The sequence below is a fragment of the Acomys minous genome (assembly GCF_964271855.1).
Source record: "Acomys minous genome assembly, chromosome: 11".
Classification (NCBI taxonomy): Eukaryota; Metazoa; Chordata; class Mammalia; order Rodentia; family Muridae; genus Acomys; species Acomys minous.
In genome coordinates this window covers 78707889-78735773 of record NC_140492.1, presented here as the reverse complement: position 1 = coordinate 78735773, position 27885 = coordinate 78707889, and the positions used below count along the sequence as shown (strand labels likewise).

Genomic DNA, 27885 nt, shown 5'->3' with positions numbered 1-27885 from the left:
CTGAGCAATAAATTTAACCAAATAGACAGTTGAGGAGTCTCTTGAGTACATATTCAAAATTACAAACTGAGGTTCAAGGTTATAAAAATACTGATGTTGTATGGCCATAAACCTCCAATGATTTAGGTTGTACAGCCTCTGTAAAGGTTTTAAATGTAGATTTGTTAAACTTTAAGACAACTGTATTGCACAATTTAGCCAGTCTATTCTTATTTCAGATTCTGTGATAAGCAAATTGGCTACAGTAGATTAAAAAGGTAAGTTGTGTGCAATGCTTAGCAAAATAAAGTTGTTCTTTGAATATAAGAAAAATATCCCTTTAGTTCTTTTACAGATGACTTGATTCTACAGCCTGCATCACTGACATTTAAAGTTAAAAGCTTAAAGATGCAAACTGTATGCGTTTTTCATTCTCTGGTTTTTAAAACTTGTCTTATGTTCATTTAGTGTGTGTGCATCTGTGTGTGTGTGTGTGTGTATGTGTGTGTGTACACACATGTACACAGTCATGTATGCCAAAGAGTACATATGGAGTTGGTTCTTCCTTCCACACAGTGGGCTACAAGGATTAAACTCAGACAGCAAGTTCTTCACTCACTGAGCCGTCTCTCTGCCCGCACCCATTTATTTGAGGCAAGAGCTCATTGTTCTAAAGCCCAGACCTACTGCACAGTCTCTTCATAGCGCAGGCTAGCTTCAAACTTAGGACTCACAGTCTCTTCATAGCCCAGGCTAGCGTCAAACTTAGGACTTTCCTTCCCTGGTGCTAAGGTTGCATATATGTCACCACACCTGGTTTGTAGTAGATTTCATGAAGATTTGTAGCTTTCTTTAGTCGGGAACAGGATTTGACAGAAATATATAATTAAGGGGTAAGGTCTTTTGTTGCAGGAACTCAGTGTGGCAGGCATCCCCCCAGCTAGCCAGCCTTATAGGAGTCAGGAAGTTAATAGCTCTCTTCCAACCGAACTCAACTTTGTAACACTAGCAAATGCCAAATACCTGCATTCTGTTTGTTAAAACAGTTTGATGAACTAATTTATAAACCAGCAGAAATTCTCTCTCTCCCCATCTCCCCTCCCCTCACTTCATACATGGTGTGCATTTCTATAAGATTCACCGTGCACAGACTCATAACCTTCATCTATACGGGTGTGGAGGGTCGTGGTGCTGTTATGAACCTGTGTCTTTTCCTTGGGTCTGATTTGTGACCTGTTCCGTTGAGGTACTGAGAGTAACATCACCTCTGCCTGTTGTGGGAAGTCTGGGCTGTGGGATTCTGCAACACTGAGCTCAATTCCCTCTGCACAGGTGGGAATTGGGAATGAGTTAGGAATTCCACTCTTGTGTACTTCCTGGTTACCAAGTGTGTCACACGAGTGTATGTAACACAACGCTGATTTGGCACTTGGGTGTGTGGGTTTAAATTCTGTGTCTGTCTTGAATTACTGCTGCAGCTTTGAGCAGTTCAGGATTTATTTTGTTTTAACTGTACTGTAGGCCCCTGCTAGCTCTCTGGTCTGGGGTGCTTTCTGGCTGTGACTCTTATTTACATGTGTCAGTCACTTGCATCCTAAGTGCCAGCTCCTCCAGTGGGTGCTGTGGCGCAGTGGTGAGATCTGCACCTGGAAGACCAGGATCTGGGTTGCTTCTTTCCCTGCTGCCATGCTTGTGGAGTTCACTTTTACTTGTCAAGAGGGTAGGATCACTTTCCTCCTTCAAAAGCGATATAAATTTCCCTTCAAAGTAGATTAGCACAGGTAGATGGTCTGTATCACTTACTCCTGTTACCAGAGTTGGATATGAGGCTTCTTAGGGACCGAGGTTCCTGATGTCCCCCGCTGACCAAGCATGGGGGTGTCGATGAGAATGAGGCTGGAAATCCAGACAGGGATCTGATGGAGTGGTCAGGAATGAGTGAAAATAATTTCACTAAGGTCCATAACTAAATCGTTCCAAATGAGGGATTGTGGCCGTACAATTTTAAGATGGCAGCCCTAATTTGGGCAACTCTACTTGAAAATGTTAAGACTTGTTTTATTTCACTGTAAAGAAGTATTAGAGAAAATACGAAAGAAAAGGATGGGGTCAGGGAAAGGGAACCGGCCTTGGGCTTCTAGCACTGGGACCGGGGGATGTCTGGATAGATGGCAGATGATGCCACAGCAGAGGTAGACAGCGGTACTGTGGGAGGAGGCAAGTGTGAGGTGACAGGCCCTGTTGATGCAGGGGAGCTGTCTGGAGCATAGATCAAGACCCCGGGGGCTTTTTGTAGGTTCCAGTAGCCTCTGCTGTTTACACACACACACACACACACACACACACACACACACACACACACACACACACACACACGATATTTAGAATTAGAAAATTATATTCAAATGGAATACACTCAGATATTTTAAAATTTATTTTTAATATATATATTCACTTTACGTCTCAATTGGAACCCCCCTTTCCTCTTCCCTGTCTCTCCCTCCCTCCATCTTCCCCTCAGAAAAGGGGAGCCCCCCACCCCCACAACCAACACATCCCAGAACATCAAGTCACTTCAGGACTGGGCATCTTCTCACCCACTGATGCTAGCCAGGGCAGCTCAATTAGGGCAAAGTAATCCAAAGCAGGCAACACAGTCCGTGTCACAGACAGCATCCCATCAACTTACCGGGGGACCCGTATGAAGACCAAACTGTCCATTGGTTATATACGTGTTGAGGGCCTAGTCCAGTCCATGCATGCTCTTTGGTTGGTGCTTCTGTCTCTGTGAGCCCCCATGGTTCTGTGTTAGTTGACTCGGTTTCTCTTCTTGCAGCATTCTTGTCCCCTCTGGGTCCAACCCCATGAGAGAGAGCCAACCCCTGACACCATTAATGAAACTCTGCTATGCTTACAGACAGGAGCCCAACTTACCCAGTCTCTGAGAGCTTCCCTTCTCCCCAACCCCCCTCACCCCTGCCCCAGCAGCTGACTCAATCAGGTGCTGAGACTCACAGCCAAGCATTAGGTGGAGCTCAGGGAGTCCTGTGGAAGAGGGGGAAGGACGGATAGAAGCACTCTAAGCCTTTTTAAAAATGTTTATTCTTTAGGGGAAAGACCTGCTAGTCCATAAAAGAACCTGTGTGGTAGGAAACGTATATTTGCTCCTTGTAGTATCAGTGGTTCTCAGCAAATCAGGGTCCCCGGCTTCCCGGCCACTACTTTGCCAGAGGCTTGGTGCTGCTCACTGTCAGCCAGCAGAGGAAGTATTTCAGGGGACGGTCCCTTCAGAGATGTGATTAGAGGTGCCATCATGGGGCAGCGTGATGTCCTGCCTGCAGTTTTCCGTGTGTGTTAGCAAAGCAAACTGACCAGCTGTCCCCTCTGTGCTTGTGTTTTCACCTGATAGATTAACTGCCTGAGGAATTGCAAGACCTACCAAGCCAGAAAGCCTCTGTGGTTTTATAATACGTCTCTCAAGTTTTTCCTTAATAAACCGATGCTTGCCGACGTTGTCTTCGAGATACAAGGTATGGCTCAGCTGTTACAGGGCTCGCTTTACATTTTTATTTCTTTCATGCCCTCCCTCACCTTCTAGCTGAGCTTTAGATACCTGGGATGGAGGAATTAGTGTTCTCTGCTTGCTGTGGTCTTACATAAAGTAATACGAGCTGAATTTTTAAGGAAATCATTTTATAAACCAAGGAAAGGAGTTTGTATTTCTTTAGTGTCTCCTCTCCGTATGTATCTCATCTGTCACCCAGGGTTAGCAGGGCACGGGATGATCTTTAATATGTCATTTTGCATTTCAATTGTATGTTTCTAAAGCCTGTTTTTTAATTCATCTGAAGCCAGCTCTCTTAAAAGCTCATTATCTCTTGTTTGATTTATTCAATTTTTTTTTAAAAAAATTGTCTGACCTGCATCAGGCACCCACGGTTATTGCTGATCTGAATATGTCCCTCGCAGCACTTTGAAAATTGTTATCACCAGAGCAACTGAAAACTGCCTCTTATCTCTGTGGGAAAGGAAAGCTGCCTAATTTTAATAAAGATGAGCTGTCTTGGAAGCCCATTACTGATTACCTGCATGGGTAATTCTGCCACATTTACTAGATTAAATGCAGAATCTTAAAGATGAATTGTCAGACACCTTCAATTACACAAGAATAAAAGGAATTGTTTGCAAATAAATTAAGTAGAACTCTAGATGGGCCAGTGTAAAGAAAAAAAAATATAACTCTAGTTTTGGGGTAGTAGAAATGTGTGGCAGCTAGGTAGCATTTACTTTCCAACACCGTTCCCCAGAAAGATTCTTCTTGCTTTTAACTTTGGTCATATGCCAAGAAAACTAGTGAATTGAATTTTTTTCCCCTCAAAGCTCTGTTGGCAGCACCATATGCAGTGTGAGCCTGGGACTCTGAAAGTGGGACAGAGGAGTGACCTTGAGGTATATTTAATACAAGGCAAGGGAGTAGCCAACAGGCAGCCGTAGACTATCTATAGCTCTCTCATCGGGTTAGAATAGCTGCACTGGTAGTGACACACGGGTTTTTTAATTGAAGAAATGAAAAAGTACAAAGTGTCTGTCTGAAGACAGCTTCATAATACTCATTATAGGTGGAGAAAGTCCCGCTAGAGGCCCATCTGGTGGGGAACACAGAATGAGCTCCTAGGGGAATGCTGCTGATGAAGGCATTTGTGGGACGTGCCTGAGGGTTCTATTCAAAAACAGCAGGATAGATAGGAAGACGCTTCGTGTGCCAGCAGAAACCACCCCAGCCACTGCTAAGAAAAAAACTTACCCTGCAAATTAAAAACGTATTCCTATCTTTACCAAATTAATCATCTCAAGTCCGGTTTTGAAAGATAGAGCAACAGTTTCCGTGTTCTGAAGGAAGATGCCTGATGCCGCTGGAGGTGGAAGTACAGTGTTTCCCAAAGGTCTGCCTGTGGGATTTGGAGGTCTGTCCTTTTAACGACATCTGTGATGTATGGTTGATTAGTCTTGTGCTAAACAGGCTCTGAAAGATAAGGCCCCAAATTCTGGGTTCATACAACCACCTAGGGAAGGCTTTGCATAGGGGAGGTGGGGTAGTCTGAGGCATACGAGGTGAATACGCAAGCATTGTCGCTGCATCTAGGACTAGCCAGTGTCTTACCACTTGCACTATATGTGATACACACACCACATACAATACAGTCAGCCAAGCACTCTTTAAATAAACAAAAACAAAAACAAAACAGAGTCTCATTATGTAGCTCTGGCTGTCCTGGAAGTCACAGTATAGACCAACCTGTCCTCGAACCCACAGAGATCTACCTGCCTCTGCCTCCCAAGTGCTGGGATTAAAAGACATGCCCCACCACACCTGGCTGTGGAATTCATTTCTTAAGGTATGGTCAAGTTCTAGATCTTTCCGCTGCCGGTCTTTTTTTTTTTTTCTTAAATAACCTCGGTCTTCTTGGTTGAAGTTCTGGGTGTTCCTAAGCACCTCAGTTTTTTTTCACTGAACTGTAGGCTCACAGAAGCCAAACAGAGCCTCAGATTCCTTGGGACTGGAATTACAAACATTTGTGACATGTGTGTGCTGGAAATCACACCTCCGGCATAGCAGTCCATGCTCTTGGCCACTTGGCCATCTCTCCATCCTCTCATTTGTACCTTGTACTTTTGTTGAACCATAACAGAGCTCCCACATTTATAGAGCAGGCATTATGTCTGCTTACAATTAACATAGGAGGCTTTGGCCCCAACCACTGTGTCAACATAACCTGCTGAGAAGGTTTTTGAAGGAAATAGGCAACACATGGAAAAAAGAGAGTCTTTCTCCTCTGACTCTCTGCTGTGTCACTTCCTGACCCTTTCTATCAGCCTCTACCCACTCACCTCCAAGTACAAGGACTTCGGCTGCCTCTCTGATCATGTGCAGCCGCTGCACGTAAGTTCAGGCATTGGTCCTATGGATAGCCACTCACTTTTTGTTTTGCTTTGCTTTGCTTTGCTTTGCTTTGCTTTGCTTTGCTTTGGTTTAGTTGGTTGTTTTGTGTTGTTTTGTTTGAGATAAGACTGACCTCAAACTCACAGAGATCCTCCTGACTCTGCCTCCCTGAATGCTAGGATTACAGGTGTGTGCCACTATACCCAGCTGCCACTTGCCTTTTTAGAAGTGACATTATTTCTTTATTGGGGATGTTGGGTATGTGTGCCCTGGCAGTGGAGTAGAGGTCAGGTGACAACTTGTGGGACTTGGCCTTTCCCTTCCACTATAGGATTTCCAGGGATAGAACTCAGGTTGTGTGTGTTGATGACAAACCCTCTACCCACTGGGCCATCTCATGAGCCTCACCTTGGTGTTTGTTTGCTTGGTTTGGTTTGGGTTTTGTTGTTGCTGTTGTATTGTTTGGCCTAAAGTTTAGTTATGGTGTAACCAACCATATTTTGAGTTTATAATATAATTACATTTCTCCCTTACCTCACTCCAAACCCTCCCATATGCCCCTCCCTGTTCTCCAAAATTATGGCCTCTTTTTACATTAATTGTTATTAAATGCATACGTGTACATACATAGATATCTCTAAGCATACCTGCCCAGACCATATATGTTCAGGGATGACCATTGGCACTGGACACTCTTCTCCGGGGAAGACCACCTCTCTTGCTCCCAGTTTTCCTCAGTTGTCCATCCTTCTCTGTGTAAGACTGAGGCCTTGTGGGCTTTTCCCATCCACTTGGGCATGCCCAGTGACGTCATCTTGTTCAGCTGAAATGTGGGCAGTCGTGTTGGTGAGACTTGATGGGTGTGTAGCTTCTGACGTTACTAGGAGACACGATCTTATAGCCAACTCCCTGATCCTTTGCTTCTTACAGTCTTTCTGCCTCCGCTTCCGCAATGTTCCCTTAAGCCTTAGATGTAGGAGTTGGGGCTGGGTTCCACAGCTCTGCATTTTGATTGGTTGTGAAGGTTTTCTGTAGTGGCCTCCACCTGTTGGAGAAGTCTCCCTGATGAGGAATGAGTAAATTGGTGGTTGTAGGTTCTCCTCCAATAACCATGACTTCACTACCCAATGTAAGGCATGGCTTCCTCCTTGTTGATCGGGCTGAACCCTTAGGGTTACTGCTCCCCTCCAGCTGTGATCATGGACATGGCACAACCCCTTGAAGTTTTCAGATACTAAGTGAGAAACAGTGGAACAACTGGGTCCAGAGCTGATCCCTTGGTCCCCTAAGATGAGGAGGGAGTGACAGTCTGAAAGACCTCGGTGGGATTTGTTCTCAGATGCATGCTTATACGGATGCAGGTAGACTTCAGTGAGTGTCCTTGAAGGTTTTGGGGTTTCCTTTTTCTTTTTTTGGTTTGGTTTTGGGTTGTTTTGTTTTGGTGTGTGTGTGTGTGTGTGTGTGTGTGTTTTGAGATAGGGTTTCTCTGTATAACAGTGGCCTCCCTGTACTCTTTTTTATAGACTAGACTGCCCTCAAACTCAGAGACATCCATCTGCCTCTGCCTCCTGAGCTCTGGGGAGTAAAGGTGTGCGCCACTTCTGCCTGACTGACCTTGAAGTTTTAACAGACATTGTCCATCCCAAATGTGAAACACTGTAGCCTTCTCACCTATAAATGGGAAAGCGGATGTGCACCTCAGCAGTGGCTACAAGGCTTGCAGACAGATGCCACAGAGACTGAAGTGTGACTCTGCTCCTCTCCCCTTGCAGTGGCGGCTGAAACTGCTGGGCCCTGTTGTACTGTTGAACCCAAGCTATAGGCCAACAGTCACAGCTGGTTGGAGTGGATGTGGCATATAAAACTCTGGCATGGGGGGGTTATCAGTGTAGAAGTCATCTATAGAGATAAAAGGGTTCTAAAATTAGTCTTGGAAAATATTCAGGTGTGCCACAGGGAGCTGGGGCCCTTTGCATTTGAGTCCATGTTACATGAAGCGCTCTCTAACGAAACCACATCCTTTCTTATTTACTTAACACAGTGCATGCTTTAGGTCTCTCTTGAGGTGATTTCACTGTTGAAATCTGAAATAATAAAAAGGTGCAACAAATGCATTTTATTTCAATACTCCGTCAAAATTATCTTTGATGGTCTGTGTAAAGCGAGGAGAAATTAGCTTTGTAATTGGTTCAGTCTTGTCCTTTTTCTTAGAAATTATAACAAAATGGATACAACAGGAAAAGATAGTTCGCCTTGGCATTTTCAAAGAACATACTTATCTTTTAACAAAAAATATACCTTCTATATATGCCGTTACATAATCACTCAAAGTCACTTGCCAGTTATATAAATGCTGTATTATACTCTTTTAGTGCTTGCATAAATACACTGCTTAGAACAGGTAACTAGGGCCTAGAGAAATGGCTCGGTAGCCATGGCACCTGCTGTTCTTCCAGAAGAGCCTGGTTTGGTCCCCAGCACCTATGATGACTGCCTATAGCTTGGCTTTCAGGAGATCTCTTCCGGCCTCCCCAGGCACGTACACGCGCGCGCGCGCACACACACACACACACACACACACACACACACACACACCACACCACACACTGAGAAAATGAAACAATAATAGAAAACAGGTAACTGGGTAGTGTATTACATTTATACAACGTAGTTTTCATAACACCAAAACAGTTATTTAAAGGGTTGTGAGATAAAAGTTCATGTTCCTTTAACTGAAAGTATAATAGTTTTCCACACTAAATTCTAATCTTTCTGTGCCACATCTATACCATGTCTATAATCTTAATACTCAGGAGCAAAGACAGGCAGATTCTGGGGGCTTGCTGCTCGGGCAGTCTAGCCAAATCAGGGTTCCAGGTTCAGTGAGAGAGTCTGTTTCAATAAAATAGGGTAGAAAAGAAATTGAGGAAAACATCTGGATGTCAACCTCTGCCTACCACATGAGGCATGTGCAACTGTCCTCACATGTGTGCATACACTGAACACACACATGCATACACACACACACACACAGAGAGAGAGAGAGAGAGAGAGAGAGAGAGAGAGAGAGAGAGAGAGAGTGCTCGAAGCTGAAGCTTGTTTTACATTTTCACCATTATTTTGTATTCAAGGCCTGCTTATGAAACCCACCCCTCTCTAACTATCCGCTTGATATTTTTAGTCACTCTCAATTCATCTGCTTAACTCAGATGATAAGACCATCCAGCTTGTTTAAACCTTGCTCCTATTTTTCAAATGATGCTCTGTTTATCTTGAAACAGTTTAAACCCTAAAATTGTAAGTCAAATTTCATTGCCACTTTGAATCCCTTGTTAATTGGTCCCTACAAATACACCCAGAATGCTTTAATTATGGCAGCTTGACCCTTTCTGTAGAATGACCCTGTTACACTGTGGCTGGGCGGGTTGTGGCAAAGAAGGGAAGATGGAGCAGACAGATGAGTTTGCTGGTAGGGGTAAGATGATCTCAGGCTGTTTCCTTGCTCCTGGGGGTGTGGCTATGCAAATCACAGCGCCAACCCGTGGGCTCCGCTGGCAGCATCAGTAGCTGATTTATGAGCCTGAGGAAATACTAGCTTTGGGAAGTATCTCTGGGTTTAGATGGACCTCTTTTCTTCCTAGGACAAGAAGTATTTTTGCTTGGATCTAGAGAGGTTGAAGGACCTCTTAAATTGTGAATATTTTAAAATATTTATTGGGATAAATGTTATGAAATTGAGAGTATGTGAGTAAATTATTGGGTGGAATGTAGTGGATTGGTTTATAGCATTTCTTTCTGGAAGTAGGCAGCTTTGTGGTTCCCGCTGGCCCCGGAGTCCTCCATAACTAGAATTCTTACTCTGCCCTCCTCATCTGGGTATCTTCCATTCCAGTCACCGTGAGTGTGACTGGTCAGTGATTGTCTGTGGAACTGTAGGGTGTCGAGGAGATTCATGGTGTCCTTACATGTTAGAAATTACAGCACCAATCAACCTTGAGAGGTCCGTGTCACCTGCACCCCCGCTCAGTGTTGTCTTTGTGCATTGGAACACTAGCTGGAGACCTCAGCAGTTTCCCTCGCGAGTCAGTGTCAGGTGTGAGCTCAGGGGTGTCACGGTTCACAGCCTGTCTCAGAGAAGCCATTGCTTATGTGCAACAGTGGCCTCTTGAGGAGTCTACTGGGAAGATGTGGTCATGGTCATCACCTTGTAATGCTCCAAAGGTCCAGACTGGCCCCCATGGCGTGCCTCTGGGGATCCCCTTGCCATCCCTCTGTGAGGCTTAGAGCGTGTGGTTTGCTTTCCAAGTTTCCCGTTTCTGGTGTGGGGAAGCCCTGACCAAGACAGTTTTGTGAGTTTGATTTAAAAAGGTAGTGGGGCTGTTTTCGTGGGAGGAACATGGGTGGAGGAGGCAGTGTTTCACAGCATTTAGGAGGGATGGATGCTTTGTTATAAAAACACAAGCAAAGTTCGTCATTTCAGTCCTTTGGTCTTTTGGAAATCTAAACTAACAACTGTTTGTCTGGTTTGCAAGTGTGTGGGTTCAAAGGCACATTTTAAACTCTGTTTCTCAGCTGTCGCAAGAAGCCTCTGGAGCAATGCCCATTATCCCCGGGATGGTTTCTGCACAGCAGCCCACTTGTCATGGACAGTGATTCTCCAGTTAGAACATGGTGGTAACCCTGCAGCATTATCTTTCCTGACTTTTTTTTTTTCACCTTTCTCACCTTTCAGGAACAACTGTGCCAGCCCACAGGGCCATCTTGGTGGCACGGTGTGAAGTGATGGCAGCCATGTTTAATGGCAATTATATGGAAGCCAAGAGTGTCCTGATCCCAGTTTATGGCGTCTCCAAAGAGACTTTCCTGTCATTTTTAGAATACTTATACACAGACTCTTGTTGCCCAGGTATGCAGTATGCATGCTGTTAGATAATATCTGATGATTGTTTCTTGTCACTCATCTTGATAGATTGCTTTCTATGAAACCCTGCTTTGTTTAAGGCCTATCAGAGTTGATGCTGTGGTGTTTACTAAGTACTTTAGAGGTGACACAGAGAAAACCATACATTTTCTGTTTGTTCAAATGGAAGAGCTGTGGTTAGGAGCCTACTAGGTACTCCTATGTCCTAGCTGGCACTAACAGCAAAGTTACTGATTACACTAGACACCCAAGAACAGAGGTATTTGCAATACCCAGCAGCTGCTCTAATTTTAGAGTTTGGGGAACAGTACCTCTTCAACAGGAAAAGGGATAAGTAGCCAGGCACAGTGGCACACGCCTTTAATCCAGAGGATCTTTGCGAGTTCAAGGCCAACCTGGTCTACAAAGCAAGTCCAGGAAAGAAGAAAAAAAAAAAAAGAAAAGAAAAGAAAAAGAAAAACAGAAGGAAAGAACTAGACAGTAGCTACCATGCTCCTCACATTAGGTTGAGTTATTTTCAGGACTTTAATATTGTGAGACTCCTGAGATCCTTTCATCTCTGAGGATGTGGGATTTTTTAAAAAAGACTGCCTCTGACTTTTCAAAATCAGCCTCCCCTGAAATTGACATCTCTGAAAACTTTCTCTGAGATGGTTAAGGTCCAGGTGGACTATGGGATTTATTTCTAAATTCAGTAACCAAAGGCTCTCTTTGACCAGCACACATTTATAATGTTAATAACAATGTATAATGTGTAGCAGCTACAAATTAGAACAGGTCTCGCAAGATAGCGCAATCCTTTCAACAGGGCATGGAAGTCCCTTGATGTGTTTTATCCTGTCTTACCACCAGATGGCGCCCTCCTCAAACACAGCTACAGTGAGCCCCACATAAGTGGGTGACATAGGGAATAAGGGCTTGATCACAAAACCCAGCCAGGAACCCCAGAGAAAGGCCACACCTCCTTTTAGACTAATTACTTTAATGTTTAGAAGAGGAAGAGTTCTTAGGTTTGTTGTTTAATACATTTTGCGTAAGTCCTGAGTCCTCTAAAGGGAAAATTCCTTCTGTAGTCAAACTGTCTCAGTCTCCCAGTTAGCTGTGTTTTGGACTTGTTAATGTCAGTATTAATAAAGATTGGCCTGTTATTTTTGCTTGGTGAAAATGAAAGCATTAGTAGCTCTTTGTGGAAATAAATGTTATTATTTTCTTAATACTGGCAAATTTGAATATTTAATAGCAATTTTGACCACTAATCAGAAAAATGCTCAGGAAAGTAATAGTAACTATAAGGCAAGTCTTTCCACCTCAAGGAAGGCACTCAAGACAATCCCCCGTAGACAGGCTCCCAGGCCAACCTGATCTAGTCTGTCCCCCCTGCCCTTCCCCCCGCCACAAGACTTCCTTCCCACCTGATTCTAGATTGTGTCGAGTTGACAATTAAAACTAGACAATGCTCTCTCGACTGAGCCATGCGCACAACTCTAAACCTAACAGACACTGTTTGATTCCAGGGGTGGGCAAGCAAGAAAGTGGGGAGTGGATGCCTCATGAGTACAGACCTCAGTCTAGAAAGATGAGAAAATGGTGTTCTGGAGAACAAGTAGTGGTGGTAGGTACACTGTAGTGTAATGGTGCTTCACACCCCTGAACTGAGTACTTCAGATGTTTAAAGCGGGGCCAGGGAGTGAGTGGCTCAGTGTATAAAGATACTTGCTGTTAACCCTGACAACTTGAGTTTCATCCCTAGGGCCCATGTGGTGGAAGGAGAGACCTGACTCCTGAAAGTTGTCCTCTGACCTCCACATAGGTGGGCACTGCGGCATGCATTAGCCACCCCCAGTGCGTGTTAAATAAGTAAATGTAATTAATTTTTAAATATTTTTAAACGGGGCTTATGAGATAGCTTCTTAGGTGAAGTGCTTGAGCACATGTGTGAGAACTGTGTGTAACTCACAGCTCCACAACGAAAGACGAGGGGGGGAAGCTGTGGCCACCCTCCTGTAATCCCAGAGAGAGGGAGGAAGCTGTGGCCACCCTCCTGTAATCCCAGAGAGAGGGGGGGAAGCTGTGGCCTCCTTCCTGTAATCCCAGAGAGAGGGGGGGAAGCTGTGGCCTCCCTCCTGTAATCCCAGAGAGAGGGAGGAAGCTGTGGCCACCCTCCTGTAATCCCAGAGAGAGGGAGGAAGCTGTGGCCTCCTTCCTGTAATCCCAGAGAGAGGGAGGAAGCTGTGGCCACCCTCCTGTAATCCCAGAGAGAGGGAGGAAGCTGTGGCCTCCTTCCTGTAATCCCAGAGAGGGGGGGAAGCTGTGGCCACCCTCCTGTAATCCCAGAGAGAGGGAGGAAGCTGTGGCCACCCTCCTGTAATCCCAGAGAGAGGGAGGAAGCTGTGGCCTCCTTCCTGTAATCCCAGAGAGAGGGGGGGAAGCTGTGGCCTCCCTCCTGTAATCCCAGAGAGAGGGGGGGAAGCTGTGGCCTCCCTCCTGTAATCCCAGAGAGAGGGAGGAAGCTGTGGCCTCCTTCCTGTAATCCCAGAGAGAGGGGGGGAAGCTGTGGCCTCCCTCCTGTAATCCCAGAGAGAGGGGGGGAAGCTGTGGCCTCCCTCCTGTAATCCCAGAGAGAGGGAGGAAGCTGTGGCCTCCCTCCTGTAATCCCAGAGAGAGGGGGGGAAGCTGTGGCCTCCCTCCTGTAATCCCAGAGAGAGGGAGGAAGCTGTGGCCGCCCTCCTGTAATCCCAGAGAGAGGGAGGAAGCTGTGGCTACCCTCCCGTAATCCCAGAGAGAGGGAGGAAGCTGTGGCCACCCTCCTGTAATCCCAGAGAGAGGGAGGAAGCTGTGGCCGCCCTCCTGTAATCCCAGAGAGGGGGGGAAGCTGTGGCCTCCCTCCTGTAATCCCAGAGAGAGGGAGGAAGCTGTGGCCTCCCTCCTGTAATCCCAGAGAGAGGGAGGAAGCTGTGGCCACCCTCCTGTAATCCCAGAGAGAGGGAGGAAGCTGTGGCCTCCCTCCTGTAATCCCAGAGAGAGGGAGGAAGCTGTGGCCGCCCTCCTGTAATCCCAGAGAGGGGGGGAAGCTGTGGCCTCCCTCCCGTAATCCCAGAGAGAGGGAGGAAGCTGTGGCTACCCTCCCGTAATCCCAGAGAGAGGGAGGAAGCTGTGGCCACCCTCCCGTAATCCCAGAGAGAGGGAGGAAGCTGTGGCTACCCTCCCGTAATCCCAGAGAGAGGGAGGAAGCTGTGGCCACCCTCCCGTAATCCCAGAGAGAGGGAGGAAGCTGTGGCCACCCTCCTGTAATCCCAGAGAGAGGGAGGAAGCTGTGGCCACCCTCCTGTAATCCCAGAGAGAGGGGGGGAAGCTGTGGCCACCCTCCTGTAATCCCAGAGAGAGGGAGGAAGCTGTGGCCACCCTCCTGTAATCCCAGAGAGAGGGGGGGAAGCTGTGGCCACCCTCCTGTAATCCCAGAGAGAGGGGGGGAAGCTGTGGCCACCCTCCTGTAATCCCAGAGAGAGGGAGGAAGCTGTGGCCACCCTCCTGTAATCCCAGAGAGAGGGGGGGAAGCTGTGGCCACCCTCCTGTAATCCCAGAGAGAGGGAGGAAGCTGTGGCCTTCCTCCTGTAATCCCAGAGAGGGGGAGGAAGCTGTGGCCACCCTCCTGTAATCCCAGAGAGGGGGAGGAAGCTGTGGCCACCCTCCTGTAATCCCAGAGAGAGGGGGGGAAGCTGTGGCCTCCCTCCTGAAATCCCAGAGAGAGCGAAGCCTCCGCACAGCCCAGCCAGCCAGATGAAACTGCTAAACTCCAGGCTTACCAGTGAGAGAGCCTGTCTCAAGATATAAAGTGACCAGCAATGGAGGAAGACACCCAGTAAAAACCTTGGGCCTACACACACAAAAACAGATACCGTATGCACACTCATACACACACATACACACACACACACACACACATCCAAATTTTACGGTTTATGCTTATTTTGCCATAGTGAAAACAAAATGACAAGAGCCTGGGCACTAAAGCAAAGAAAGTTAAGTTAGATGTGGAAATGTAGCTCCAAAGGCTCTGTGTTTGCCTAGCATGCAGGAAGTCCTGGGTTTGCTCCACAGTACAGTATACTGGGCATTATTGTACACACCTGTGACTTCAGCATTCAGAGATAGAGGCAAGAGGATCAGAAGTTCAAGGTCATCTTTCTCTGCATAAGTTGTTCGAGGCCAGTGTGTGATCCATAAAACTCTGGAAGAAAAGATAAGAGTTAATTTAGCTACTAGAAAAATTTGCCTTATAATACATACATCTTGGGAGGCAGAGACAGACAGATTGGAGCTCAAGACAAGCCTGGTCTTCACATCGAGTTCCAGGCTAGCCAGAGTTACACAGTGAGATCCTCTCGAAAGAAAGAAAGAAAGAAGGAAAGGAAAAAAGAAAGGGAGGGAGGGGGAGAGGAGGAAAGAAAGATTTAATTAGCTAGCTCTCTGGCTCTATGTTGGCTAAGGGCAGTTACTGGATTTCCTTCTCCAGAGAGCGGGGAGCGGGGATTCTCTTCAGACTTTGAAAGCTTAAATGAATTACTTACAAAATGTACTACAAGTTAGGAATGTGGTAATGGGCATTTTCTTAGGATTTGTTGTTGTTGTTGCTGTTGGTATTGTTGCTTGGACTGGCCTGGAACTCACTATGTAGCCAGACTTAACTTCAGCCTCACAGACATCCCCCTGCCTCTGCCTTCCAAGTACTGGGATTAAAGTACTCAGTAACTACACCCAACCCATGTTGTGCCATTGTGTGTGTGGTTTTTGTTGTTGTTGTTGTTCCTCAAAGCAATGGCATCATCATCCGTCTTCTCTCATTTGCCCTCTCAACAGCTGGCATCTTCCAGGCCATGTGTCTCCTGATCTGTGCTGAGATGTACCAAGTCTCCAGACTACAGCACATCTGTGAACTGTTCATCATCACACAGCTGCAGAGCATGCCCAGCAGGGAGCTGGCCTCCATGAACCTCGACATTGTGGACCTGCTCAAGAAGGCGAAGGTGGTTGGCACTGTGGGTGGGTGGGGGTGGGACTCTTCAGATATAAAATACACATCAACTTTTATTAGTGGTCCTAATTAAAGTTACTTGAGTGTTACTGTGCTGTGAACACTAGCATTACAGGAAATAGAATTTTATTCACAAAAGAATGATTTCTTAGCATTACTAAAAGGAAGATGGCAGGATTAGTCTGTATATGCCAATTGACATAGTTACTGGAACTGTCTTCTTCCTCCTTCATTCATTCATTTTATGAACATATTTTTGACTCTCAATTGTACGGTGGCGCCATTCGTTGAGTTTGCTGGCATGTCTTGCTCTATTAGGAATCTTGTAAAATTAAAAATGTAAGATTGGGAGTCACTGCACTGGCTTCTGGCTCCTTCCATGCCCAGGAACTTGCTGATAAGAACTTTACTACAAATTGTAGGACAGACATGCAGTTTTCGCAAGTCAGTTTTGAGAAGCTGAGGTGATAAAGTCCGAAGAATATGGGAGCTGAAGAGGTGGCCGGGCAGTTAAGAGCACTTGCTGTTCTTTCAGAGGACCCGAGTTCAGTTTCCAGCATCCCCAGAGTGGCTAATAATTATCCATAGACACGAATAAGGCACACATATATACAAGCAGGCAAAACACTCATATGTGTGTGGCACACACACACACACACACACACACACACACACACACGTGCCTGCATACACACACAGACACCCACATTTTTTTAAAGTTCCTAGAGTCTGGATCTGAGGAGGACAGGACCAGGTCTGTAAATAACTAGGACTGTGTGTTGAAATCTGTTCCCCTAGCCCCCCAGATAAGACTCTAGTTAAAAGCCCACCACACACTCATTTCTAGCCTCTCTCACTCATGGAAGAAGACTGACTCTGATGTGTTATTGTCCTATTGTCCCTTTCCCCCACTGCCAAAACTCAAAGTGCTCATAGCTCATCCTAGGTGTTACCGAGTGTGCCCTCAGTGGAACCTTCTCAGTCATCCCCACAAGTGATCTTTGCTGTCACTCTAGAATGGGATACCTTGAAGTCGTCTCTGGCTTCCAGTACGTATCTGTCCCCGCAGAGCTGACCAAAGCATGGTGGCTCAGTCTCCATCCAGGCTGCAGAAGTAGAGCCATGTCCTGGAAGCAAGGCTGAACCCTTGACAGCTGCAGACAAGTCGTTAAGCATTGTCTGTGTTTCTCAGCATAGGAGGAAGTGTATTTAGAGCATCTGAGCATTTTTAACTTTCTATTTTGGTCTTTGCTTCTGTCATAATTAAGTCTTAAGGTCAGATGTATTTAATATTGTAGATTAAAAACAAATTTTAAAAATCAGGTAACCTTTATCAACCTCTAATTTACTTACGTTGACCTTGAACAAGCTTCTCTCGTGTCTGCATCGTTATGGCCTGAATTCCTTGACTTTTTATTTTACTTTATTACTTGGAACCAGGGTCTCATTTATTCCAGGCCAGCCCCAAACTAGCTGTGTAACAGAGGGTGGTCTTGAACTCCAGATTCTCCTGCCTCTGCCTCTGGAACGCTGGGATTCTGAGCATGAGCCATCGCAGGTGGCTGTGGGAGCTGGAGCCCAGGGCTTCGTGCTGCTGAGCACGCCCTCCACAGCACAGCCACAGTCTCAGCTGCCAGCTGTCCCTCTGTTTTTAGTGAGTCCTTTTCACACGCTCCTAGTAAGTCTTTCCTGTTGAAGAGCCCTGTTGTGAGTGGTTGTGAGCGCTATCCCTTGCTGGCTTCACACACCTTCTGCAGTCCCACGTGTGTTTGCCTCTCTATCGGCAGATTCCTCCCAGTTTCTTTTCCCTATACCATCTTCTGACCATCTTTAGTTTTCTCTCTGAGTTTAAACAGTCTAGCATATATCTCTGTGTTTTATAGTTTCTTCTCACACTTAAAAAATGTGTTGTTTTATTTTATATGTATGGGTGTTTTATCTGCATGTGTATCTGTGTACCACACGTATGTCAGGGCTCACAGAGGCCAAGGAGGGTTTCCGGTGCCTCAGAACTCCAGTGACAGATGCTAAAAAGTGGACGCAAACCTGAATCCTCTACAAGAGCAGGCCCCTACTCCTAGCCGCCAAGTCACCTCTCCAACCCCGGTTTTTGTCTTTCTTAAGACCTTTTTAAAAATAACTTTAGTATTTTTAAGTGTGTGTGCATGTGTGTGTGTGTGTGTGTGTGTGTGTGTGTGTGTGTGTGTGTGTGTATGTGTGTGTGTGTGTGTGTATGTGTGTGTGTGTATACATACGAGCCTTTTATCTTTGTATCAGTAAGAGTGTCCTTGAATGGAGATTGTAGGAACCCCCTCCCTTTCCTCTTTCTTCCCAGCTTTCTTCCCAGCATGAGGCAAACAGTTTTGCTCTGCTTAGCATGCTTGCCATGTTCTGCCTCTGCATGCCCAAAGGACAGACGGTAACCACTACGGATGGGACCAGGAGCCAAATATGCCTTCCGGTCATAATTTGATTGTCAGAGTTGTTTCAGTATACCAACAAAAAAACATAGCAGTCAGGAGTGGGTATGCCCTGGCCAGTTCCCTGTCTTTCTGCAAGCTAAGCTCCCAGTGGCTTTCTGAATCAAAATTTCCCATCACTTTGTTGTCATCTTTGCCACATCTGTATTGCGTATGAGAAAAGGCATCACTGTGTCTTTTTTAGAGGTGAGCAGTTCCAGTGTGTCCGTCTGCTCTTTTCTCTCCCTGTCCTCGCTCTGTTCTCATCAAGGTGTTCTACTACATTTTCTGTCACTTGCTATGCCAGAGGTGTGTGTTTCCCTCAGATTGATTTCTTTAGCCTGAGCCGAGGGTTCTTTATCTCAACTCTCACATAAGCCCTGTCTGACCCAGCTCTGGGGATGCCTATGAAGTTGCACTTAGTCTCATTTAATTTAGTGTGTGTGTGTGTGTGTGTGTGTGTGTGTGTGTGTGTGTGTGTGTAAGAGTTATGTCTATAGTACCCTGCATGTACACCTGCACACCAGAAGAGGGCACCAGATCTCACTATAGATGATTATGAGCCACCATGAGGTTGCTTGGAATTGAACTCAGGACCCCTGGAGGAGCAGACAGTGCTCTTAACCACTGAGCCATCTCTCCAGCCTTAATGTGTGTTCTTAATTATAATGTATATGGTAATGCTTAGCTACTTGAGAGTATAGACTTTGTTTCTGATGTTTTCTATGAGGTCCTAGGTACTGTTTTCAGACTTAATAGCTCTAGTTATATAGAATTTAAGTTATACTTTTTAATGTCTTTATCTTTTTAAAAGCCTTTGTCTTATTTTCTTGATTTTTTTTTTTTCAGTTTAAGCCCTGTCTCATAGGGTAGCACATGCTTTCCCCAAACTTTAACTTTGCTTTTGTTGTTGGTTTGTTTTGAGACAGAGTCTCACTGTATCACTTTGGTTGCCCTGGAAATTGTTGTGCACCTCAGGTTGCCCTTGAGACACGTTCCTGCCTCAGCTTCCTGAGTTCTGTTGTTAAAGATGTAGGCTGCCATGCCTGGCTCAAACCCTAATTTTACAATGAGGTGCCTTATATTTCTTGCTAAAATTCCTTAATATATAATCCTATAATATGTATCATAGCTCAGGCTCTGCATTGAACGCATGTGTTTGTAGCCAGCTTTCTCTTTCCTGTTGCCAAGCCATGGCCCTTAGGTTATATGTTGGCTTTCCTGCGCTGGCCAGTTATGTAGTAGCTTCTGTTAACACAGCTATGGGCTCTCACTGTACCCTTTGAGGCTACTTGCCTTCATCTGCTAAAAAAAAAAGAGGAAAATTATTAGAATATGATATAAAATTTGACTATGAATTACCTTCGAGTTCACAACTTCTGTGTCCTGAAAAGAATAGATAGCTGTGAATCCATGTATTAAAATGTTATTTTAATTTAAAATACAGCTTTTTATAAGATTTTATCCTTGGGTTGGTTCTATAAGATTTGAAGTCATAACTATCTTCAATTTAGCATTCCCTATTGCTTATATAATTTTTAAGTGTTCTTAAAAGAGCTACCTTTAGCCAAAAGAGAAACATGCTAAAACACCATCTGAGGAAGAATGGAGAAACCTAATGCGGCATATGTGTACAATGGAATGTTCTTCTGCCTTTTATATAAATGACAACATGGACGGCCTTTGGAAGAAACTGTGCTAAATGAAATATGATAAAGAAAGACAAGTATTGTATGATTTCCCTTCTATCAGGTACCTACTTTAGTCAGATTTATAGTAAAAAGGAAAACAGTGCCACCAAAGACCCAGGAGTTAAAGGGAATTTTTTATATTAAGCAAATACACGTTTCGTTTTGGATGACAGAATTGTCTGGAAGTGGATGCTGTTTGCACAGCCATGTGAACGAGCCTAGAGCCACTAAACTGTCCACTTAACAGTAAACACTGCGATGACAATAACAGGGAACCCTACCAAAGTGGCCTGTCGTCAAGTTACTGTAGTCCACATTGGTGGTTGGCTAGACCAGTGTGTGTCTGGGCTGCCCCAGATGGCTGAGTCCCCTCCCTCAGTTAGCAGCTCTCAGGACTCAGAGGTAGAAGAATTATACAAAATTTCCAAGCCCGTGTAGCAACATCCCTAAGCTGAGAGCAGATGCTCAGCTCTAACTTGCTCGTGGCGTAGTAACATGTGGAAACCCCACCCCTGGGCTGATGGTGCTTACTGCTTGAAGTGTTCCCATTTGTTCCTCAGATGAACCTGCTGGGAACTTGTTCATTATAATCTGCCCATAGATATGAATATGGCTAGTGACGCCTATGGCCTTGGACTTTTACATTAAAGCATTATGGCCCTCGGCATTCAGTGGGTTGCTCTAGCATAACAGCTTGCTCCTGGTGACTTGGTTGCTTTGCTGGATAATCTAACTTTATCAGTGTTTGTTAAATAACACTCCACTCCTTCCCGTGGCCACAGCTACCACACGGCGCAGCACGTACCGACACATACTCCTGGGCGTCGACTCTGCCTCCTCCCAGGCCATCGTCTCCGTGTGATCAGAACTGAAGTAAAGTATTGTTTCCCTTTTTCTTCCTCTTGCAGTTTCACCACTCCGACTGCCTTTCCACTTGGCTGCTTCATTTCATTGCCACCAACTACCTCATCTTCAGCCAAAAGCCCGAATTTCAAGACCTTTCAGGTAGGTTGCTGATGTCTGCTTCAAAAAGGAAATGTTTGTGGTTTGAAGTATAGTTAATAAAAACAGTTAATTTAACACAAGAACATGAATGTAGTGTCACACATTTCCTTTCAGTTCCACCATACAGTTGAGGACTCTTTAACTCACGGTCACCCATGTTACATAAGCAGCTTGACCTGTGTTACATGAGACGTTTTCTAATGATTATTTTATAGTTCTCATTCATTTTTAATTTTTTTTTTCTTATAGGAGACTTAGGGTGGTGACAAGTGTCCTCAAGTGTCACTTGGCTGTGATAAATGAGACCTTAGCTTTATCTACTCAGGCCAGTCAGGAACAAGCCTAAGAATATACTTTTAAACCTCTTTCCTTTTATAGAAATATAAATATTATTGATAATATGTCATCCTTAATACTTAGTGAATATATATATATGTCTATATACGAGCTCTGGAATAAAAGTTTTTATTGACCAAATATTATGGGACTTGTCTATTGGAGGTAACTGTAGTGTTATTTCTAAAGTAAAGGATAAGGATTAAAATGAGGCAGCCAGGCGTGGTAGTGCAAGCTCATAATCCCTGCACTTGGAAAGTAGAGGCATCAGGATACTGACTGAGTTCAAGGCCAGTCTCAGCTACAGAGCAGACAAACAAAAGGTGAGATTTCCTGGAACTGTGTAAAAGGAAAGAAAACAAAGGTGGAGTGTATGTCAGAGTAGGCAGTCAGACCAACAGCATCGCAAAGCAAAGTAACAGATAAGGATGCGAAAGAATGCCTAGTCAAGGACAAAGAAATCCCCAGGGAGATGTCTGAGGGTCTTCTGGGGTGGCATATGGGGGGGGGGCAGGGGGAGGGGTGAGTAAGACAAATGAAAGGAGAATGAAAAGTCATACTGCAGCTCTTGGGCTCCCCTCTGTCCTCAGTGTCCACCCTGTCTGTGTGGTGTCGTAGTGGTAACACAGAAGGCCGCCGTGGCCTCTGCCTCGTTCTGCTCCGCACACTGTCATGGAAACATGGCATCCAGATTTCTTACAGTTGATTTTTGACAGATGTATTCTGCGAGTTAAGAAAATGGTGATCCTGTTGTCAGCCTGTCCCCTAGCCTGGCCCTCAGCTGTTAACACTGTTGTGTAATATAAACAAAGCAACGCCAACACCAAGTATGATTCACTCTACATTTTGCAAGGGAAATAAGATTGGATTTATTCCTAAAGATACGGTGCTCTCTGCTTACACCAGGGACGAGGGCGTTCTCACAAGAACAAGGCTGTTCTCTTAGGACATTAACTGAACTTCATTTTGGCCCTAAAGCTGCTACAACTGTCCCACTTTAGGTCAATCTCCATTGTAAAAGAATAAGATTATTTTCTAACTACTTTATATGGATGTGTGATCTACATATAATACAGCCTCGGGAGAAAGACACTGTATACATCGTTTCTGTTATTAGTGCCAATAGCCATTACTTACACCGTTGCCTATAAAACGTGCAGTGTCCTGTGGCATAGTGCAGGCCAGAGGTGCAGGGTGTCCTCACTGGCTGGATAGGACACGAATAATCAGTTCTGTACTTGGGTGGAAATTGAGAATAATCTGAAAGTTCGTATCTTTGGCACCTGTGGTGTGACTCTCTCTCTAGCAGAGGAAAACGCCCTCTGGATAACACAGAATTATGAAATATGCTAAATCAGTAGTTACGAACTGGCAACCTATGGCTTTAGTGAACTCTACCAGGGTTGATTTTTTAAAATCACCATTTAAAATTTTGTCTTTATATAGTATGACCATTTAAAATCTCCAGGGGAAAGCCTGAAAGATTTGGATACCCTGGGTGTGCCTTCCTACTGGGGAAGCCTGCAACTAGGCAGTGGCTGTCCAGCAAAGGGGACAGGTCCTCTCCAGAGTGGTGGGGTCACCTCTTCTCTTGGTGGCCTTATACCTGGCCCACTGCCCATCTGCTTCGGTTTGGACATTTCTTCCGTAGCCTTTGCAGCCTTCTCGGAGACTTGTTCATTCTCAGCGTTAGAGGCACTCCAGGTATTAGTAGAATCCTATCCAACAGCACCGTTGTCTCTTCTCTTTTTCCCTTAAAACCAGTGTGCATGTTTCTTGGGCTGGTTCACGCTTTGCTTTATAGCCAAGGCCTATTCTGGACTCCTTACCACCCTGCCTCTGCCTCCCAAGTGCCCGGTGAGGCTTTTTCTCGTGTAAAGTTAGGAAACAGAAAGCAAGATTGGAAAAGTGTCCGTCCTGTCATGGCAAGCCTACCAACCCAGCTAAGTAGCTCATCCTCCCCTTAGCTTTCCACGCACAAGATTTTTAAGAAGCTGTACAGTGGCACACAGGGAAGGCTGGGCCTTGCTGTTTATGGATTCCTTTTTCTTACAATACTACATTACAGTACTGCATTATGTTTGACTGATTGACTAATTGTTTTTAATGGGACATCAGAGCTCATCTGTTATCACTTTTTTTTCCTGGATGTCTCTGTCTCTCTGTCTGTCTGTCTGTGTCTCTCTCTGTGTCTCTCTCTCTCCTTGTTTTTGTTTGTTTGTTTGTTTGTTTTTTGAGACAAAGTCTCACTCTGTAGTGGTGGCAGTCCTGGAATTCACCATGTACACCAGGATGGCCTCAAGCTCACAAAGATCTGTCCGTCTGTACCCTGCAAGTGCTGGGATTAAAGGCGTGGGCCACTACACCCAGCTTGGAGTTCAGGCTTTAAAAAGCTTACTTCAGTCACATTTGCTTCCTTACGAAACAGAGACAGCTGATTTCCCTGAGCAAGCAGCTTGCTTGCTGCCATTTAGATCCTGTAATCAGGACCTTGTTAAACCACATGCCGGTGAAGTTAAAGAGCAGGTGGGAAAATCAAACTGCCTAAGCAGAGTGCAACGCAAGTGCGTACAGAAGGGAGGGACCCCTCCCCCTAAACCCTCCCATGGTTAAAGTACCGAGTGTGTCAGAAGGCAGAATGGAGCTGGGGGCCTCACCCGGGGAACTCATAAGTGTTGACTAACGAGCTTTGGTAAACGTCCCTCCAGTCAGTGGAGGCTACTTACAGGGCCTGGGCGGCTAGAGACGTAAAGCCGGAGGAGTCATCGGTTGGTAGACTCTGGTGAACCTAAGCTTGGTGTGAGATCCTGGACTGAAACCCAGGTTCCTGTGAAAGTGGGTGCAGGGTACACAATGTACGGGGGAGGCCCAGAGGAGCAACCCTGGAAACCAGGGCGTTACAGTGTGGCCAACTGTGGAGCCCAGGTAGTAACCAGACTAAGTAGATTAGCTGGTGTTGTGACTGGGTGGGGAAACAGAGTCAGGGAGACTTTATAGAGTTTGGAAGAATTATCCGTAATGAAAAGATGGATTTGTTATCTCCAGTGGGAAAAAAAAAAAAGAAAAAGACAGCTGTCAAGTAGTATTTGGTGGAAGAATGTACATCATCATAAATTGTGTAATAGCGTAAATCCTGATGACCTTTGACCCAAATTCCCCTAAGTCATTCTGGAATGCTATAAAAAAGATTTGGGGGATATAAGAGATTGAGCTCTTCTGTCATATAGGAAATCCATTGTTGGTAATTCGTTTTGATGAAAAATAAAAGTATTTGCAGTTAACTTTTCTCTCCTTAAACTTTCAGTGGAAGAACGAGGTTTTGTGGAAAAGCACAGGTGGCCATCAAACATGTACTTGAAGCAGCTGGCAGAGTACAGGAAGTACATCCACTCCCGGAAGTGTCGCTGTTTAGTCATGTGACCTGAGCATTTGGAGACATACACTTTTTTATTATGATGAAGAATAGGTACCTCTGGGTTCTAGTAAAAAAATTCTTATGACTAAAATCAATGTGAGTGTTTTAAAAATCACCATAGAGCTTCCTACTCATTATCTTTGAAAGACTATGGTGGTCTTGTCTTAAAAGGGAACAAAGTCTGCTGCGAACGTAATGCTTCTCCTAGAATATAAAACTGTTGGATAGTGGATTCTCCTTTAAGTTGCCCTGTCGCTTTAATGACATCAAGACCTCTTCTAGTTAAGAGATGTTTAATTAAAAAAAAACATTTAGGATAAATACAAAAACTGCGTCTTGTGGGGGGGTGGAAATAAGGGGCTTGTAAAAACCAAGCGTAACGATGAAATTCAGAGGACCAGAAACCAGTGCAGTATGAGATTGTAGGAGTGGAAATGCTCCCAAGAGTGTAACAGCCACACCCCAGCTGGCTGCGGTTCAGTAAGTGTTTGATTTGATAGACGAAGAACAAATGCCCTATCTGGACCATCCAGCCACATCTGCTCCTTGCTGCCGCAGACCTAAGCAGGGCTGGTACTTATCTCTGTGCAGCCTTCTGGAGTCTGCCGGCTCCCGAACTTAGAAGGGTCTGGTAGTTGCTTTAGTGGCTCACTAGCACAGTTGTTAAATTCTTAAAAATGTTTGAAGATGGGCCTCATGTTTTCACTTTGTACTGGCTTCCCAGAACAGCAGGAAAAATGCCGTTTTTCTTTCTCTCTCTGTCTTCCTTCCTTCCTTCTTTCCTTCCTTTCTTTCTTCCTTCCTTCCTTTCTTTCTTGTCCTGTTGTTTTGCTTTGTTTTGTTTTTTCAAGACAGGGTTCCTACGTGTAACTGCTCTGGCTGTCCTGGAGCTCTCTTTGTAGACCAGGCTGTCCTTGAACTCACACAAATCTGCCTGCTTCTGCCTCCCAAGTGCTGAGATTAAAGGTGTGCACAACCACACCTGGCTGAAAATGCTTTTTCTTGCTCGTACATTACTCTCTGTGGAAGCAGAAGAGTTGCCGATAGCCAGGGCAGGGCATGTGGCTGGTTGCCCATGACAGGTGGGAGACGCCCACCTTTGGGGAAGCTTGTACTGCCTCCACACCAACCTTTCCTAGCAGGAAGAAATACTGACATGTTTTTCATTGGTTTTGGAACACTCCCTCAGTTCTGGATAGTCCCCAGAAGAGCAAATACTTTCTTGATCAATATATAAAGCCAGGAAGCTAGTAAGAGTGACTGAGTCACCATGGTTATAAAGATAAACACAGGAAAAGACGCCTTCTAGAGACTTGGTCACAAAAGCTTAAAAATTCTTTCTTTTAAATGTATCTGTTAAAAATAGGATGTCAATGGCTTTAATTGAGTTCTTTCCAAGGACTCATAGGCTATTTGATACAAAGTAGCAAAGCCACCTAGGAAGGTATAAGAAAGGATGTAAATCAAAGACATAGTAGACTAGAGCCAATGGCAACTGGGACAGAAGACAGAGTTAGTTTCTCTCATATCATGTATTTGCAGAAATGAATCTGAAAAGATGCTCAAGAGCTTGGGCCTGAAAAAAATCCGGATTACTATTTATTGTTAATATCATGGTCATCTGAAATTTAGTACTAGGATATATTTTTCTAATTTCTAGTGATTTTAGTATGCATAATTTTTCTAACTTTTCAAAAGTCTGACTCAGCAGTCTTATCCTGTAGTGTTAGGATTCCATAGAGAGCCCTCTATGCATATTAATACTGTCAAAATAAAGGGGAAAGAATTCCCATAGATAGAATCCCAAGAAAGCATTTTAATTGTGCTTTGTCAGTGAAGATTACTGGAATGCATTTTGTCTTTTGTATTTTAATCACTTTAGTTAATCAACTTTTGGCAAATCCCATTTGGCGGCTTAGCATTGTAAAGACCAGATACCGTAGCTGATGCCTAGCAGTTCATCTGCTTTTTCAGATCAAGGGGTAGCCTTTTGATACTTGAAAGTATACGCCCACCCTCTGTGCTAGTAACAACATTTTCATATTCTAAAACTTTAGGAAATTGAGAAATCCGAGTTGCAGAACAGTATTTTCTTGGAAATATTACTTTTAACATTTAAGTAGATCATAACTAGTTCTACAGGGTGTTTCTCCTGAGTAGGAGCTGAGTTTGGAAACTGGTGGCCTTGCATGTTAAACGTGTAGCGTTTATTCTGGAAAGTCTTCACTACCTGTGACAGCAACAGCCACGTGTCAGAATATAAGTGAATTCCCAAACACTGAATACAGGTTCCTCGGTACTATTGAATTGGCTCAATTGGAAGTAATAGGCAACTTCAGATTCTGCCTATGAGAGTTGTTTCCTAATCAAAGAGCTATTTCTAGGTGGCTGTTTGCCTTGTTGCAATGTCTGCTTCGATGTATTTACCAAGCATTTTACTGAGAGAGGATACTGTGTAGTAGAACTAAGGCTCCCTCTTCCAGGGCCAGGTTTGTATCCTGTTGTGCACACTCTGTGTGCAGCTCACCGCTTCCTCCCTGTTGCTACTACAGGGGAGTAGATTGCTCATAGAGAGCGTTGGCATGGCAGCCAAAGGCCATTGCTGTGCAAGCCATACTGAGTAGTGGAGAATGAGAAATCGGAGGAATTTGACTTCCAAAGTGGCCAGACTTTTCAACTGTAATTTTACAAATGACACTACATTGATACAGCCGATTGGATTTAAAATGTCCTCAAATTTTACTTTATTTTATTTAAAGCATATGTTTAATGCAACTTGTAATCATATTTTGCAAAGGGTATGTATGTATTTTAATATAGCCTGATCTGAATTTATATGTTTTTAGTTTTAGTATTTAACATTTTATAACAAATAAACCTTTTTTAAAAAAAAAAAACAAGTTTAATGAAGTATTCTGTAGTTATTTCACTTTGATGTTGAGTTGCTGAAATGATTTTGATAATAGTGAATTTCTCAAGCACAATTATGTTTTTTATAGACAATTTCCTTTATCTATAAAATCCTGAGCATTGTTAGTGTTGGAGTTGACTTGTACATGTAAGATCATGATGTTACCTTTCATATCTGTGTAAAGGATAAAATAAT

The 27885-nt window shown here is 44.6% G+C and overlaps 1 protein-coding gene across 1 annotated transcript in view; it reads left to right on the top strand.

Annotated features, from left to right (window-relative positions):
• Window positions 1-27679, top strand: part of RHOBTB3 (Rho related BTB domain containing 3) — a 61312-nt gene extending 33633 nt beyond the window's left edge. Inside the window, exons 8-12 of the mRNA XM_084801784.1 lie at window positions 3389-3509; window positions 10653-10826; window positions 15699-15865; window positions 20932-21028; window positions 24669-27679. Of these exons, the coding sequence (XP_084657910.1) occupies window positions 3389-3509; window positions 10653-10826; window positions 15699-15865; window positions 20932-21028; window positions 24669-24784 (675 nt within the window). The 3' untranslated portion in view covers window positions 24785-27679. The remainder of the gene's footprint in view (window positions 1-3388; window positions 3510-10652; window positions 10827-15698; window positions 15866-20931; window positions 21029-24668) is intronic.
• Window positions 27680-27885: the final 206 nt, after the last annotated feature.